We start from the raw sequence: 16,393 nt of genomic DNA, 5'->3' as shown, positions 1-16,393 counted from the left end.
GGTTTCATGGCGTGATTGTTAATCCCAGGATCAATTGGAAGGTAAAAAGCAAACAAAGCTGTAAACATTTCACATGTTTTTTGCGTGCTGGATGCTGATTGTGAAGACTGCACAAAGATGTTTTACCTCCACTGGAGCTGCTCTTGCAATTCTGCTCATATCTTAAATGGCTTTGGGTAGTCTGTTCTTATTTAGGTACTGTGCTGTACTGTCCTTTCTTTTGGGTGTTCCATGTATGTGCTTATCCACCTCCAAATTATTTTAAACCTTAATCTTAAACCTTATTATCCTTCATTCCAAGTTTTAAAAGAGAAGAAAATAAAAAGTAGAAGAGCAGCTTGTGGTCAAAAGAAGGTTTATGTAAGAGGCAGGGCTGAAATTCCTGAAATATGAAGCCATATCTACCCAAAACTTTTCCTTTGAAATATTGAAACCCATGTGTAAGGACCATGCCTCTATAACACAACTATAGATTAGTTACAGGTGTTTCTGCAGTAACCTATACTAAATGGTAGCCGTCAGAGGGAGGATGCATGGAGAGCAATGCCATAGATAAAAAACAAATGTGAAACACATGATACTGGGAAGAAAGTCTCTCCTGAGATGTAAGAAAACATTTAAGTGGTATTAATAAAACTTCGCAAGGGTAAAATCATGTAATGCCTTTGCCCTATAGCTGAGTGGAAAAGTGGTGTGTATTTATGCATGTTTGGGTTTTCATATCTAAGAAACTTGCAAAGGCTTTGAGATAATCCAGTGTTTAGTTTCAAGGAACAGAAGTTTAGAAAAAACCACAAACTTCAGCAGTGTAGAACATCATTTATCCTTTTTGTCTTTACCTGTTGTCTTGGATTCTACCTTTTTAAAACAGGTAATTCTTCAGTTGCATATATGCGACGAAGATGGTTTAAGGGTTGCTTAGTATGAAGATGCTTTTTGGTGTTGAGTGCTGTAAGTACATTTTTCTTCTAGGAAATGTCTTTTACCTTTTCAACTTTGCTTTAGAGCACTTAAATAGTTTGAATTTAAAGTTCATAAATTTAGGGCCCTTGAGAACAAAGAGTTTGGTTTACTTCCTGTGTAATCTGTGAACAAACTCATGTTTACTTTGTCCTTCCTCAGTTTTGAGTTCTGCTTCCTTTAAGCTTCTGGGGATGGAAACCCTAATAAGCAACAGACACCTAACAAATAATTCTAAAGCTTGTGAGCATTGCTAATGAATTCCCTGATTATTGCTGAAAAGCACCAAATGTGGAAAGATTTTGGCCAGACATTACAGAGACACAGTAAGAGTTTTCTGTTTGTGTCATACTGTGTAATATTGTATTCTTAGTTCTGTTGGGAATTTGTGTAGAATTGAATATGAACCTAAATTTCAGCCTTTGTTATTTCATTGGCACATAGTCTTTGTAAAACTTGACTTCATGCAAAAGTCGAGAAACATAAACTGGAGTACTGTATAACATCAGAGGAAGACATATTGCTGTAGTCTACCCCAAAACCCAAGGTTTTTACCCAGTTTTACATAATAGAGGTCTGTTTTATTTGAATTGGATATATTGGGAATAAGAAGGAAATTAAAGCATTGTAAACCATACTGTTGGTTTGGAAGAATCAACAGTATCTTACCCCTGCACAGATAGTATCAGGCTAGGAATGTTATTCATTTTCTTATTGATCTCATGTGTAAAGCTAGTTTTCAGTTGACCTCAGTCAGAAGATGGCTGAATTTTGCCTCCATACAATGTTCTGTACCTGAGGTTTCTTTACACTTTATCAAAGGATGCTGTAGATTTGGGCATTAGCTATCTGTCTAGCCCGATTATTGAGCACAAGTATGTTACACCTCTACAGAAAATCGAATCTACTTTTTCCCACCAATTCAGCTTTCATTGCACTAAGAGGATCTTAGAGCTCTTACTGTTGTTTTATGTATCAGTATTTCAGTAAATCTCATTGTGTTGTGTGTATGTAAATGGTAAGTGATTTTAATTTTTTTAAACAGTATTTGATATGTAAATTCTATTGATAGCACACTGCAATTCAGCCTTCTGGAATTTGGTAGGGCTTTGGGGGCTTGTTTGCTCTTGTTAGGGGTTTATTTTTGTCCTTTATAAATGACTTTTTCATTAATTTTACTTATCATGCTGTGTCAAGGTACTTGCAGGCCTGGTGCATTCTCTAAATCCAAGGGGTGGGTGTGTGTATTCTTAATATATGAACCTGACTTAACACCTAAACAGTCTTCTAAAGCTGCAATAAATTTTCTGTAGTTTTAGAAACAATTATTTTGGCTATCAACAGTAGTTTTCTGCATCTGGCTATGAAATTCCTCTAACTTTCCTACCCATGTTCCTGCCCCTGAATGTGGTTTAGATAGATTTAGAACGTGTTGTGTATATTGGATGTATCTTTATTTATCAACAGAGAAATCTCATGTAAGAAAAACATTTGGGAAAAATTAGTGGCTCTGTTTTGAAGGAATATAGAAATGGTATGGGGAGTAGCAGAAACACCTATGAAAGAGTAACAAAAAGTGGCAGGAACACCTTCTGTTTCATTCAAAGGAAAAAGTAAATGATTGGCTTAACAGAAAAGTTAATATAGTCTTGTTTTTTCCTTTAGAGAAGCAAAAACCCTTTGTAATTTTTTTTTTAGGCTACATGACATTCTTCGTCATCAAAAGACTGACTCTTTGCTCTCCTATGACATCCTAATATTTAGCATACTAGTGAGACTGAATTCTTGTAGACCAAATTATGGAAAGTCAGGTAAGTGGCATTTTTCTTTATTATATTGCACAGCTTTTACATTATACACAGTTGGTGTACAGATACACTGTAAAACTTATGTAGGAGAAATACGCAATATAATAATATTAAAAAGCCACTTACCCACCTTGCTGTTCGTGCTTTCACTTCCATGGTGCAGTATTCATTGTATGATGGGCATGAAGTCACCTGTACAGTGCATACTGGGGCATGTAGCTGCTAAAGAGTTAGTTCTTTCTTCTTTTTTTGTGTATCTGATGCACAAAAGGATGAACGCAAAGGGCAGCTGTTACTCAGCTTGTGCATAGTGAGAACAAAGTCAGATCCAGTGGTTGTTCTCTTTGGTATTTGACCGTTGCTGTTCAGTTTGCTTTTTCTTGAAGTTGAGGGCCCGCTGACGTAGGTTGGAAATTGCTGCAAACCTAACTTGAATTACTAGGGCTAATAATGTTTTCTGCTACCATATTAACAAGCATCAGCAGTGACTTAGTTTACAAAACTGAAAGCTGCTCTTAACAGTAGTGAGTTAAGGACTTTATTTTTTGTTTTGTTCTTTTACACAGGAACTGGTTACAGAGAAACTTTACAACTACTGCAACAAACTAAGGATATCATTATTGTATAGATACACAAAGAGCTAGGGAACCTGATAGGAGTAATGCTGTCTGGTTTTATTATTATATAAACAAATTCCAAATGCCAATGTTGTTTAAAAAGCAAATTCTGTGTATGTAAATTATACAGAGCAGAAAAGCAGTGTTTAATTTGATCATGGTATATGCTTGCCAAACTGTAATTTCCATTGTTCTCTCTTAAAAGTAACCATATGACTGCTCTCTGATATAGGTGCTGCAGATTATTTCTGGTGTAGAAAGTGACATTAAGTAGTAATAAGCAGAGATTTCTATCCTTGTCAGCTTTCAGATTTTAAACATATTTGTTTTAGCCTTATTTTTTAAGATCAAAATATTTAAAATCTTTTTTTAAATCAAAAGGATATTTTTATTTATGGGTCTTTACTGTATTCCCTACTGAATCTAGGAAGGGTCTTGCTCTTACCTCATGGGAGAAAAAACTGCTTTGGGAATAGATAAACACTGCAATGTCAATCAGCATCGTGATTTTTTCTGAAAACTTCTGCAGGGTGAGAACAGGAATTGGACTAAAACAGCTCCTTTAGTCTTAGTTGTTGTAGTGCACAGCACCTCCCATAAGAAATAAATAAAGTTGTGAGCATAAAACAGCAGTGGATCCATAAGGGTATGCCTGAAGCCAAAGCTGTAATTCATAAATTGTTTCCACAAAAGTCTACTTGCGTTTTTTTCCAATTAGAGGGGAAATTAACATGTACGTTTGAACTTCAGTTTGTGGAAAGCTGTGCGTGTTTCATCCCAGTTGCAGGGACAGCTTTGACAAACCAGGAAGAGTGTTTTAATATCACCTTCAGTGCCACCCTTGCCTGTCATAATGAGAAAGATGCCTGTTTGGTGACTGCTTTTTCCCAGCCCAAGCCAGCTGCCTCCAGCTAGACCTTTCCTTGGGAAGATCAATCACAAAATTGCATATATATCTCTTGGGAAATTCAGTGTGTGTGAGCAGTAAGCAGAAACATCAGTGGAAATTCCCCATTTCAGAATTTTCACTGACTTTGAAAGATTTCCTAGTGATCATGGTAATATTCAACAAACATAAATAAAGAGCGCTCTTTATAACTTAAATAAACAGCAAAGCATTTTTACTAATTATTAGGCATGAAAATAAATCTCTTCTCTCACATCTAGGATTGGTCTTCCAGATAAGGTTGTAAGTATGTTGTCCTGACAGTTCAGGTAATTTATGGTACAGCCAGAGGTGTAATTGTTCTGTGCATGAAGAGAGGCTTTTAGCTTCCAGGGATATAAAGTATTTTTCATGAATATTAAGTAAACTTTAATGATTGAAGGAAAGAGCAAAGTGGAGGACAGTCGTTTGTATCCTGTCTGAACTCGCCTGCAGCCACGTTAATGTTTGTAACAGATTTAAAGTATAGCTGAAATAACAGTAAGGATTTCCTCTTTCCATACCCTTTTCACCATTTTCTTAAAAGCTACATATAACTAAAAGGGTGAAGGGTATTTGCTTATTTACTCTAATTTACAGGAGGTATTAAAGAAAAATGGAAAGTAACTGTAATCAGTGCTGTTTGAGAAGTAGTGATAGATGGCAATTGAATGGTTTGAGGCTATTAATTGCAGTGAGATTATACTAGTTGAGATACCTCTGATGTCAGGTGCTTGAAATATTAGTTATTTCAAAGACAAATTGGATTATAAATTATTAGTAAATCTGTACCAAGGTGATTAAACCCACTTGTAAACTGTCAAACATGGGTACTATTTCAAGTTATAGTTTATTCAGTTTATTCAGCTGGAAAGGGAGTTCAGAATTGAGTTTAGGAGTTATGTGGGAATATGTGGAGTAAGTGAATTACTTTTGAGACTGGGCTATTCCTGCGCTTCCTTAATGAATTTTTGTTCAGCTTTGAACTTTCCTTAGTCCACCACTAACCTTTTCGTCTGACACTGTAGAAGATGCTCTAGAGGGAAGAAGCTGCTTCTCTAAGGCAGACTTATGGACTCGCTTGGCCACTTGGGGGAGATAAAAGCCAGCAGATCTGTACAGCCCTCAGACAGACCACAAATACGGTAATGGCATCCTCGAATTCCCACTCTGAGGGTCTACCATTGCTAGGCAGTACTGTTCTCAGTAAAACTATTTTTTTTCCCAGTAGGACGGATAAAATATGTTGCACTGCATGGGTCTTCTTGGTAATACCACCCCATGTCATTCTTCTTATCATTAATCAGATGATGTTTATTGAAGCAGATACAGAATTCCTCAGTGGTTTGGTATTGGATTTATTGAGTTTTGAGGAATGAGAAACTGAAACAGTGGAAGCTGAGGAACAGTTCAGTAGTTTACAAGTCCTATTAACTTGTTTGTGTAGCTATGGAATTTTGCTATATGTTCACTCCACATGCACACACAAACACTCAGAGGACTGCGGTCCCCTACACAAAATAATTAAACAAAGCTCAAAGGCTTGACAATGTGTACATCCAAAGCAGTGAAAGGGGGGAAAAAAGCAAGAGGACATCTTTTTTCCATTTATTTTTTTCCCACTAATGTTGTTTCATTCCAAGCTTGAAGCTTTCTCACTGAGATGATGTTTGTGGTGTGTGGATATTTGCAGGAGGGTGTTAGCACAGCTGCAGGCATTTCAGATGGCCATTTTTTACTCTTCAGTTTTTTACATAAAATGTTTGTTGTAGTCATGACAAAACTTGGCATTCTAGATATTCTGTTATATGTACTCTCAAAAAGTGCAGTCATCCATGGGAAATGTTGTCCAGCAATGCCCTGTTGGTAACTATAATAATAAAGAGGTGTAGTTTATACAAAGCAAAACTTCTGTGATGAGCATTGTGGTTCCTCTCCAGTGCCCTGGGCTGGAGCTAGGGTCTGGGGGCAGGAGGGCTCCGGATTTCATTCTACTTTGATTTTTCTCCAGTGATCTTTCAGTTTCTATTTCTTTTCAGCCGTTTCTTGTAGTTGAGGAGCAATTCCTTCCTCCTCAGTCCGGCTGTGTATCTGGCATTAGGTCTCCGCTCAAATGCCACTGTCTTGCCAGAGGTACTTCCTGCAGGCTCATTCTCAGGCATGTTCATGCTGGTTACCAAGATTACAGGGTAGGTGTTTTCTTAAGTGACCTTGCATCCTCCTGTGCTGCAGTGAGTCTTGGTCTGCTGAGATGGATCCCAAGAATGGGGTTTTCCATCCTGGCCTTGCTTTGGGACTTCATGACCCTGCAAGTTGCCCTTGTGAGGTTCATAAGCCTTGAGGCAAATTGAGATCTTACCCAAGCTGAGTCAGTTCTAATAAGGAAGTTGAAGGACCAGAGGTCTTGTCACTCTTCTGGCTCACTTCCAGCTTGATAGCAGGACCACAGACACTGCAGGATCTTGTTCCTTTCTTCCGTCTATCAGCACTGTTCTCCCTCTGTGTTCCAGCCAGCTGGTGATGGATAACTGTCGCACCCAGAGGAGATGGAGCTAGAGCACTTCACCATTCTGTCAGTCAGTCCTGCTGGACTTACTGTTAATGCAACCCCTTGCACCATCAGTGCACGAAATGTTGATCTGCCTTATTAGAGCTGCAGTAGTTTGTTGCTTTTTTTTTTTTTTTTTTTTTTTTTCATTTCACAGATCGCTTCTCTGTCAAAGCTGAAAATGTGGTCTTCTTCTGGCATTGCGACTTACGGCCTGCAGTGACTTTTTCCCTTCCTCACTGGGGCCCGGCATGAGTCTTTCCTCTGCTGCTTGTAACAGGCAAGATTGCCTGGCTGCTTGCTGGGAATATCTGAAGCATGCACAGGACATGTTGGCTCCTTGTCAGAGATCACAGGCATCAAACCTCTACAGCATCATAGAGCTGTCTGTGAGTGATGCCACGTTTGGCAAACCTGTCCTGCAGATGCTGTTTACCTGGAAACTCCCAAGATCTCCCTTCCACATAAACTACTTCCTCAGGTCACCCACTGCAAATGCGTGTAGGGCAAGTTATTGAAAAGAAAAAAGTTGTTTATCAGTCTTCGATGCTTGCAGAGATGGGATGTCCATAAAAAAATTCATAGCCTACCCTCATTCTTCTGTTCATTAGAGAACCTGCAGTATATATTTCAGTCATATCATGAAACTAGTTATCTCTTCAAAGGACTAAACTTTACAGTTATTTCAGATAGTTCTCTCAGCTAAGAAAATAAATGTTAGCTCTGTTAAGTGTTGTGTTATTTATACATGCTTTTAAAAACAAAGAAATTAATTATAATTAGGTGCCACAAAAATAATTTTACATCACTTAATCCAAAAAGCCAAATATCACACATTTCACATAATTCACATGTGTGAATATTATTTTCAGATGTTTTGAGAGGTGACTTGTTTCACAATATGGCTGTGATGGAATTAACAGAATACTGTGCCCATATGATTTGTTATGAGGATGGGTTTTGGTTTGTTTTTAGACATTATAAATAGCCATATAAATGCACCTGTCAGGTATTTTTACATTTTTAAAAACACTCCATTACTTCCAAACTCAAAAAGTGAAAAAGTAAAAACGTTGCATCCTCAGTACAGACTTAACATCCTCAGCCTTGTTTTGACTTCTAATTCCCTGTGTGGTTTTGCTTTCTTCTTTGCTTATTTAGACTTATTTTCCACTCAAATATTTTCTGGCTTTTAAATTCTAATGGCAACAGGTATTTGAGCTGGTAAGGGAACCCTTTATCCTTCAGTGTTGTTCTGTTCCAAGCTTCCAGCAAGCATTTAGCATCTGTGCTGTGCAGGAGTTAAGCTTCCTTATATTCTGTAGGGGAGATAATCCATTCAGCAGAAATAGTTACAGAATAAAGAATATTTAATATAGAATATTTAATTTCCTGAAGCCCCTGCAGCAAAGTAGAACATGGCTGCTTGAGATGGGAGGGAAGAAAGGACAAAACAACATACTCTACATTTAATACGTTCAATAGTTCCATGCCTGCCTTCAGAGGGTGCAGCATCTGGCTGTTGCCCCTCTCTTTTGCCAGAGGGATTTCAAGCATTTTGTGTCACTTTTACTTGCTCCATCACAGAACCCTCTGATTGCATCCTCAGTCCAGAATCTTTTAAGCTGGTGAGGAAGCATCAGTCATCATTCATGCCTTTACAATCTGGTGTTTAGTTGGAAGAGCAGCGTCCTTGGAAGTTGTAGTGTTTTGTCAGTGCCCAGCTCAGGAAGGAGCATCAGAATTTCAACCACTTCCTTTTTAATCTTGGTCACGTTTTCGTTAATGCTGTACAAAAATTCCTCTCACTTGTGATGTTCAGTTATAAAGTATGTGGTATAGGATGACAGTTCACTTAAGGAGGGATATGTTGGAACATCGTGGTTGATTCAAGTGAGTAATTACACTACATATGATTTTAATGTTTTCTTGTGGGTGAGAGAAGGGCTTTTGGCTTTTTAATGTTTTGTTCTTATCAATTTTATTTTTTTTTAAAGAGTTGATTCCCAAAGCCATAACAAGAATTATAACAGAGGTTTGCTGCTACCCTGCTATTTGTCTTGCAGAGCCACCTACCCCTGTTTGAAGTGGGTGTAGCGGGCTGTCTCAGTGTAGGTGAAGCGTTCTGAATCGGCAGCATTTCTGCAGGCACTTTGTGCAGGCTCAAGACTTGGTAATGCAAGGTGTGTCTGTAAATAAAGTCTGTAAATATAAAGGCAGGGGAGGGTGAAGCTGGCTGAGAATTTCAGTCTAAGGTAAAGCTGCTTTCCCCACAGCACACCATTTGTCACTCAGGAAGCAGTTAAAGGCTAAACTGGGAATGAAAAGTTGTATTCCAAAATAAATATGTAGAGGGGAAAACAAAAAAAGTGTATTTCATTCTCACCATGTGAGAAAAGTAATCACAGCCCATGCTTTTGTTAGCTGAAAATAGGTTTGAAGGATGCCTCCTTCGCATTAGGCAATTTCCTGAATGATCACTTTGAGTCTATTTTTGCATTTCTGCAAAGAAGCAAAATACTGTTCCTTGTATATGTAGAGAACAACTGTTTGTTCCAGTACACAAGAAAGTTAGCTAGTTCTGCACACTTCTTCAAGAAGCTTTGGTGTAGAATAAAGGATACAGCACAGGTAATGTATAGTTCTTTCGGTGAGTTCTGACAAAAGCTTGCTGACCTTGTGATGATGTGTGTATAAGAGGAATTTGTTGTATTTATTATCTTCTGTGGAATGACTGTCACTTAGGTCATGTCCATGCAGGCAAGTATTCCTAATGATGCCCAGGCTGTGGTGTCACCTTTTGGGTAGCAGGTGCTTGGAAGAATGGGGAGAGTTGTGTGTTCTTTCACCAAGCCTTTGTTCCTTGCTGTTATCTGACATCTGTTGAAGCCGTTGGCAACACTGAGCTATTAGCTGATGATCACCCAAGTTTTTAATAGGTGTGCAAGCCACCTGTACTTATTAGACTACACATATTGATGTTGCATTATCTGCTGCCACCACTATGTATATCCCTAGTGACCTTTTTAAGAGCAGGGTCGCTTTCTCCACAAAAATATTTGCGTCTTTTGCAGTTGGTTATTGTGTGTGTGCATGCATTTGTTTTTGTAGTTCTGCAAGAACATTCATGTTTCACTTCACAGATTGCTAGGACTACATCTACTGTGTTTAGATCTCAGTTTTGCTTGGAGGATCTCCTGCATCCTCTACATGTAGTAACAGTCGTCTTCTGCTTTATAGAGTGTGTCTGTAAGTAAACAGCAGTTTTCAATAAAGCCTCCCAGTCTACCCCATTCTCTTTATTATTATGAACAAAAATTCAAATGCATCATAGCCCAATTTAAGTCAGCTTTACCCTCTGCAGTAGGATTGTGTTAACCCTTAATGACATCTGAGAAAACACCTGTTAATGGAGCTATAATGTGGTTCGTGACAACCAATGCTAAAAGGTTTCTACAGTCTGAAACAAAATACGTTTCCAACTTGAATGGGAACAGGTTCAGAGATCTGCTGTGGCATTATAGGATCCTACGGTGAAACCTGTGGTTGTTTCTGATTGTAAATTAATGGAAGATTCTTCACAGTAATGGTCATCACATTGGCGTAGCAGTAGCTGCTATGTGCACTGTGGCAGTGAATTGTGTTTTTTAAGAACTGTAATGTTACATCAAAAGGATCATTACAGCTGAACAATCCAACCAAAACACCCTGAACAAATGAAGCTGCTTGTTTAAAAGCAGTCTGTCAGTCAGTGCTGTATAACTGCTTCGTGGTTTCAGTCTGGAAAGGCATCTCTGAGGACCAGGGAATTAGGCAGAGAAACAGCGCAAGAGACTCAAATAGTTGCTGGACAGCGTGCTAACGTAAACCCAACCTTATGCAGTTGTTTTGTTTTCTGCGTGACAATGAAGTATTTTAACTTCTCTGTTATGTAAAGCAAGAAACCAATAAGGTTTAATTTCATGAGTTTGTACTCATACTAATAGAGACAACATTCAGTAATTACCTGCACTTTTTTTTTAAATTCCTAAGCAGAGCAATCCCTTTTGTTAGACATGCCAGTGTATAAAGAGGCTTTTCTTCTTCTTTTTAAGATTGTATGTTTGCTCCTAAAACAAAGTTCATGCAAAGAACAATTATTTATAGGAACTTGACTTACTCTTCATTATCTTTAGTATGAGATGACATTGTATTAATTAATGTCACCACGGTGATAGCAAAAGTATTACATTGAAAATTAGAATTAAAAAGAGGTACCATCTGTAAGTTTGGTGCTAGACTTTGCTTGTGATGGTGAAGTAATTCAGTTACTAAAATTACTTAAATGAAGGATAAGTTTATAGTTGCCCTCTGATTCATATTCACTTTCTATTTTTTTTGTAGGTGACTTCTGGCTCAAAAAAGCCTGGGCAGAATACTTTCTTTTCCAAATACATAAGTATAAACAGGAATGGCTAGTATACCTGTTGCAGTGGATTTATTTTTCTTTAATCCTCTGAAAGTATATTGCTAAAGCCTGCCATTTGTGGCTGGGTCTCCTTTGGTCCTTTGTTGTTGAAATTTTACATCAGTGTCCACAGGTCTGTGGAATCACTCACTGTTTAAACTTTAGGGGGAAACTATGATGTCTTCAAGGTACTGTTCTAGCTGGGGATAGCCCAGTCAGCATCTTTGTACTGGGTTGCAAGATGATGAATTGAACATAAAGAAGGAGGATGTTGGAGGAATCTTCAAAATCTTCCTTATGTAACTATTTGGACATTAATCATGTTTCTATAATTTTCTCTGGCAAACCACTTTGAAGGAGATGGGCAGGGGAAGTAGCTGGTGTATACAGTTACTAGGCAGTCTGAATAGCAGAAATCTGTATTTGTATCTTATTTTTGCAGTCGGAGCTTCCCTGAATGTTAGCAGGGAGCGAGGGGTCTCATACAAAGACCAGAACATGGCAGAAAATTCTGGGGAGAATGTAGAGCAATTTTGGGGAAATATCCTGATATATTTAATTCTTGCTGTAATTAAATGGTCTTTCAGAGCAATGATTAATGTGGAATCTAGAGGTTCACTGTGGGAACTGTTTCCTTCACATTTATATGTTGATTGAAACTAAATTATATGGCAGAAGGTCTAAAAATACAGAATGTGCTGTAATCCCTGTTTAATTCAGCAGATAAATGTCAAGTCATCTTTTATGTCTTTGATTATGCATTTTAACATTGTTTTAACATGTGGCATTATGTATTTTATTCTATGGGAAAAAAGAAAAGAGAGGCTTTCTGGGCTTGTGAATTTTATACTGCTAGAATCAGAAATCTCTCCTGAATCTGCCTTTTCATAACAAATTAGAATAGCAGTCTGTCTGATCTCTTGGGGCTTCTACTTTTTTTTTTTTTTTTTTACTTTTTAAGTCTTTACTGAGCTAGTATTTGAGGCAATACAAAATTTAGAAATGCAGCCCATCAGCAGTTTGCTGCATTCTAGTTTCTGCATGCAGAATATTAAGGAAGTATCAATGAAGTTTAATAAAACACATTGAGCCATTATGCAACTATATATTGCTGCAGCAAAAACATTCCAAGTGTTTTGTAGAAAATTAAAGGCTATCATCCTATTAACATGAAATAAAATCTGTCTTAGAATTCATAAACAAAATTAATTATGAATGCAAATATATGGAATTTAAGGAAGGAAGTAGTAGGATGCATGTTTTTAGTGCATCCTTTCTAGTGGTTTTGCCATACAAAAAGTACAAAGGAAAAGGCGGCCTTAGAAGATGCAAGACAGAGTCTCCTCTAGCTCTCCTTTCTTCTCCAACACCTCTCCCAGGCTCTTACACGTTCTGCTGAGAAGGGGTTGGTGTGTGCCGCTTCATGGAGGAAGTTTGTTTGGGAAATAAAATGTTAAAAGGAAGTAGTTCACAACTGCTGCTTTTGGAAAGGAAGAAGCCTTGTCAGTAGGAGAAATGATGAAAGGAAGAGAAGATTTAAGGGCACAAGGTTTAAGGATGAATTAACAGAATGAAGCAAAGTGAGAAAGGAAAAATAAGTATTAGTTGTTACTGCATTCCCCCAGGTACTTAAGATTTTCACCTCCCTGGTATTATTTATGTGGGTTTGACCACCATTACATATAAACAAAAAACAGAGAGAAGCAAGTCTTTCCCAATTAGTGTCTGCCTAAAAAGTAACCTACTTTTTAATTATGTCTCTGTTTCTTATAGCTTGCTGTCCTGAATCTGTCAGCTTTTACCACCTCCTTTGTAAATTATATGCCCTGATGTTAGGCAAAAAAATGTAACCTGTTCTATAGTTGATGATTTGATCCAGATGCAAAATCACATCAATGTTACAGAGACATTTTGCAGCCTGTGGTAGTTGCACCTATTCTGCCCATCCTACTGTTGTACAAGATGTGTTAAATCAGAGAAGGTTCTTTAAGAAACACTTTTGTGTTTCTGCTTGAAGATGTACGTTACTTTGGTACATAAGTAAAATGAAAAAGAAGGACCCCCACCAGAGTGTTCCTGTGCTATTCCCCGGTGTAATTAAGGTCTTGTGTTGATTTCACAGTTCAATATATTGGTGCTGGTCGATGACACTAACTCTGTTAGAAACCAAGGGAAATTGGAGTCTTTTTTTTTTCTCCCCTTTTTAAATTAAATTGTTTGGCTGATGTGTCCAATTAGCACTGGTCCAATTACAAGGTACCCTGGTGAAGGGGAGCAGGAAGCAATACATCTCGCTTCCTAAGTAGAAACTTCATTTTATTTTTAATCGTTGCTATTAAGGAAGACTTCCTTGGGAGTAGGCTTCACTGAGGGTTTGTTCATTATCAGCTCAAGGTAAAGCCAAAAGGAACCTTTCTCATTTCATACAAGAATTGATTTTTTTTTAAAAAAAAAAAATAAATTACAAGTGTATGCACAGGGGGTCAGTGCATGTATTTAAAAGTGGAGTTAGCATTGGTAACACAGCTGATTTCCTTTGTTGGAAAAGTCATTGTTCATTACTTACCTGAAATGAAAGGTTAATGGCCTGTAGCGATCTGAAGAAACCCCTACAAAAATGCGCAGCAAGGATCTAATGTTATTGTGCAATAGTGCTTTCCATATACTTTTCTTCAGGTAAGACGGACACAGAAAATAGCTGTTGCTGTTCTAATAAATATATTTGACGTAAAGTAGTACCCGGTGTACTGGAAAATGAAAAGGCTCCTGCTACTGTCAAACAGAGCTGTCACCAAGGGCACAAATTTTGCTTTCTTTATTGATGTTTGCAAAACATGCTGGCTATACTTTGTATAGAACTGCTGTACTTTTTTTCCTTAAAAAGCATCTTTGTTGTAGTAGGAGTAACTTATTTTGTAATGTAGCTGTTGCTTTAATTGCTTTCTCGGTAGCTTAAAACTGTTACTTTTGGCACATTTTTTTTCTTCTTGCAGTTTGAACACAATTGCAAATGAGATCTTGTGTAGTATATTTGATATTCAGGTATTCTGAAGAAATTTGTTTGTTTCAAGCAGAAACTTCAGCACTTCAGAAAGATCAATTAGCTGCCTCACTGAGACGTACCTGTGATGTAGGTTAAACCAAGTCACTCAGCAGCTCAGGGAAGACAACGCAAGATATGTGTTTCAAACCAAAGTATTTCATGGGGGTAGATTGCAACCATCAGTCTGTAGTTGAAGAAAAGCTTTAAATTGGCACTGCCACAATGGTCCTGCCTGGTCCCTTGTGTGGTATGAGTAGTGGTGTGGCACAGGGGAAAGGGGATCAGGCTGGCTAGGAAGCTGTTTCTTCCACACAGGTACTAAAGTGGTGGTGGTGGTTAGCCTGGCCACTTTCCAGTCACTTCACCAAACAGCTGTACCGATGTTGGTGCCAGCAGCAGCAGAGTGGGGAGGAAAAAATACAGGAAGGGGCATGGTTGCTTTTTTTGAGTGACAGTGGTAGCCAGTAACAGGATAAAAAGTGCATCAAATCACAGCCACTGGTACTTAAAAGCTGCAGAATAACATCTCTCAGCTTCTGAAAGATGCAACGGGACCTTAATCAAAGGTATGCAAAGAGCATCTTTCAGCAGTAGATGTTCTGTTTAGCAGTTCCACCTTAGAGAAACAGGAGGCTGGTTTCTGGGCAGCCCCCAGACCAGAGGACCAATCACTTAACAAGCAGTTCCCAGCAGAGTCAAGCAGCAGAGGGGGAGCCCATGGTAGACTGCACAGAAACACAGAAACGTCAACCCAACCACACGAGTGAGGACAGCTTCAGGGCTGTTGCTTCTCACAGGTCAAAGATAACAGGCACGTGATCTCCGGTGCTTCTGAGTAATAATTCTGCCAAGACTAACTTGGAATAAGTGATGCCGCATATTAAATCATTAGAAAACTTTCTTGCACACTCAGATTTTCCTCTCATGCTGACCATTCTCAGCTGGGCCATAGCCTGCGAGGAGATAACATTCCATATTAAATATGTATCAGCAGCTTCAATTTATTTAGTGCCAAATGCTGCCAAAATGTCTTTTTGTCAATGATATTAGCATAGGTATTGGAATACTGTGTGAAATTTCTTTTTAATCTGCCCCTACCAGTCGATAACTGAACGTTACCATAGATCACAGTCTGCTGAACCTAGAATTATTGCTTTAGTCTAACTTTTCAACATTGAGCAAAAACTTCTAGAAGGTACAGATCTTTGCTTTGATTTACTTGAGTGATATTTGATGAATTTGCAAATTTAGACCATTTCAGTTAATGGAGATACGTATTTTCCTGCCATAATGGACAATTTTTAAACCCAGTTATCTTCTTCCTTTTTCATACTTGCCTTCCTCCCCAGTCTTCTTCCTTCCCCATTATCCTCATTTCACTTACTAAAATTTTTTCCTTTCTTCATGTTTGGTAGTTTTAGCTTAATTGTTCATAGAAGGCACTCTACAAATACCTAATTTTTGTTACTGTACTGAATGAGAGATGGGGCTGGGGAAGAGCTTTGATGTTATAGGCAAATGTGAGCAGCTGAGCTAGGTTTGGTGCAGCAGGTCCTTCTGCTGACAGTTGCTGCTACCTCAGCTGAGATGCAGTAACCAGCTGCAGGCACATCCCTAGCCTGCTGCAGCACAAATAAAAACTTTGGGTACCTAAGTAAGCTTACTTAATTTTGCATCCTGGTAGACTAGGAGCGCAGGTGCAGCCAGTTCCTGTACCTCAGCTGAAGGGTTAGAACTTCTTAGGCCACTCTGATATGTACTTACAGTTGTCAGGCCACGTGTTGTGCTAGAAATGCTCCTTGGGAATTGGTGTGTGAAAAACAGCTTGTAAATTAGCTTTGGGAGAAGTCCTCAATGACAAAGCTTGTGTGGTGAAACTGTTTGCCCTAAGGCAAAGTGGGGAAAAAAGTACACAACTTATCCAGGAAATTGTGAGGAAAACCGCAGGCTCGCTCAGCACCATTGCAGCTCACAAATACATCTCTACCAAAGCGATGAAACACACCGTTTGTGTGTGACAGTTGCCTTGTACAGAATTGCCCTCC

At 38.4% G+C, this 16,393-nt stretch overlaps 1 protein-coding gene across 5 annotated transcripts in view; it reads left to right on the top strand.

The window, feature by feature from the left end:
- The window catches only part of LYRM4 (LYR motif containing 4), a 91,900-nt gene that overhangs the window by 42,778 nt on the left and 32,729 nt on the right, over positions 1-16,393 (top strand). Inside the window, exons 4-5 of one of the 5 annotated variants that reach the window (XR_013926903.1) lie at positions 872-951; positions 2,659-2,771. The exons of 2 other annotated variants lie outside the window; for them this stretch is intronic. Coding sequence is in view for 1 of the 3 variants with exons in the window: in XM_080379981.1 (XP_080236107.1) it covers positions 872-922 (51 nt within the window). In the remaining 2 variants the exon portion in view is untranslated. The remainder of the gene's footprint in view (positions 1-871; positions 952-2,658; positions 2,772-16,393) is intronic. 2 more of the 5 variants (XR_013926902.1, XM_080379981.1) reach the window with 2 other exon arrangements.

Source organism: Falco punctatus, assembly GCF_963210335.1.
Source record: "Falco punctatus genome assembly, chromosome: 3".
NCBI classification, from domain to species: domain Eukaryota; kingdom Metazoa; phylum Chordata; class Aves; order Falconiformes; family Falconidae; genus Falco; species Falco punctatus.
Note: the sequence above shows the minus strand (reverse complement) of the source record. Positions and strands in the feature narration are given on the sequence as shown.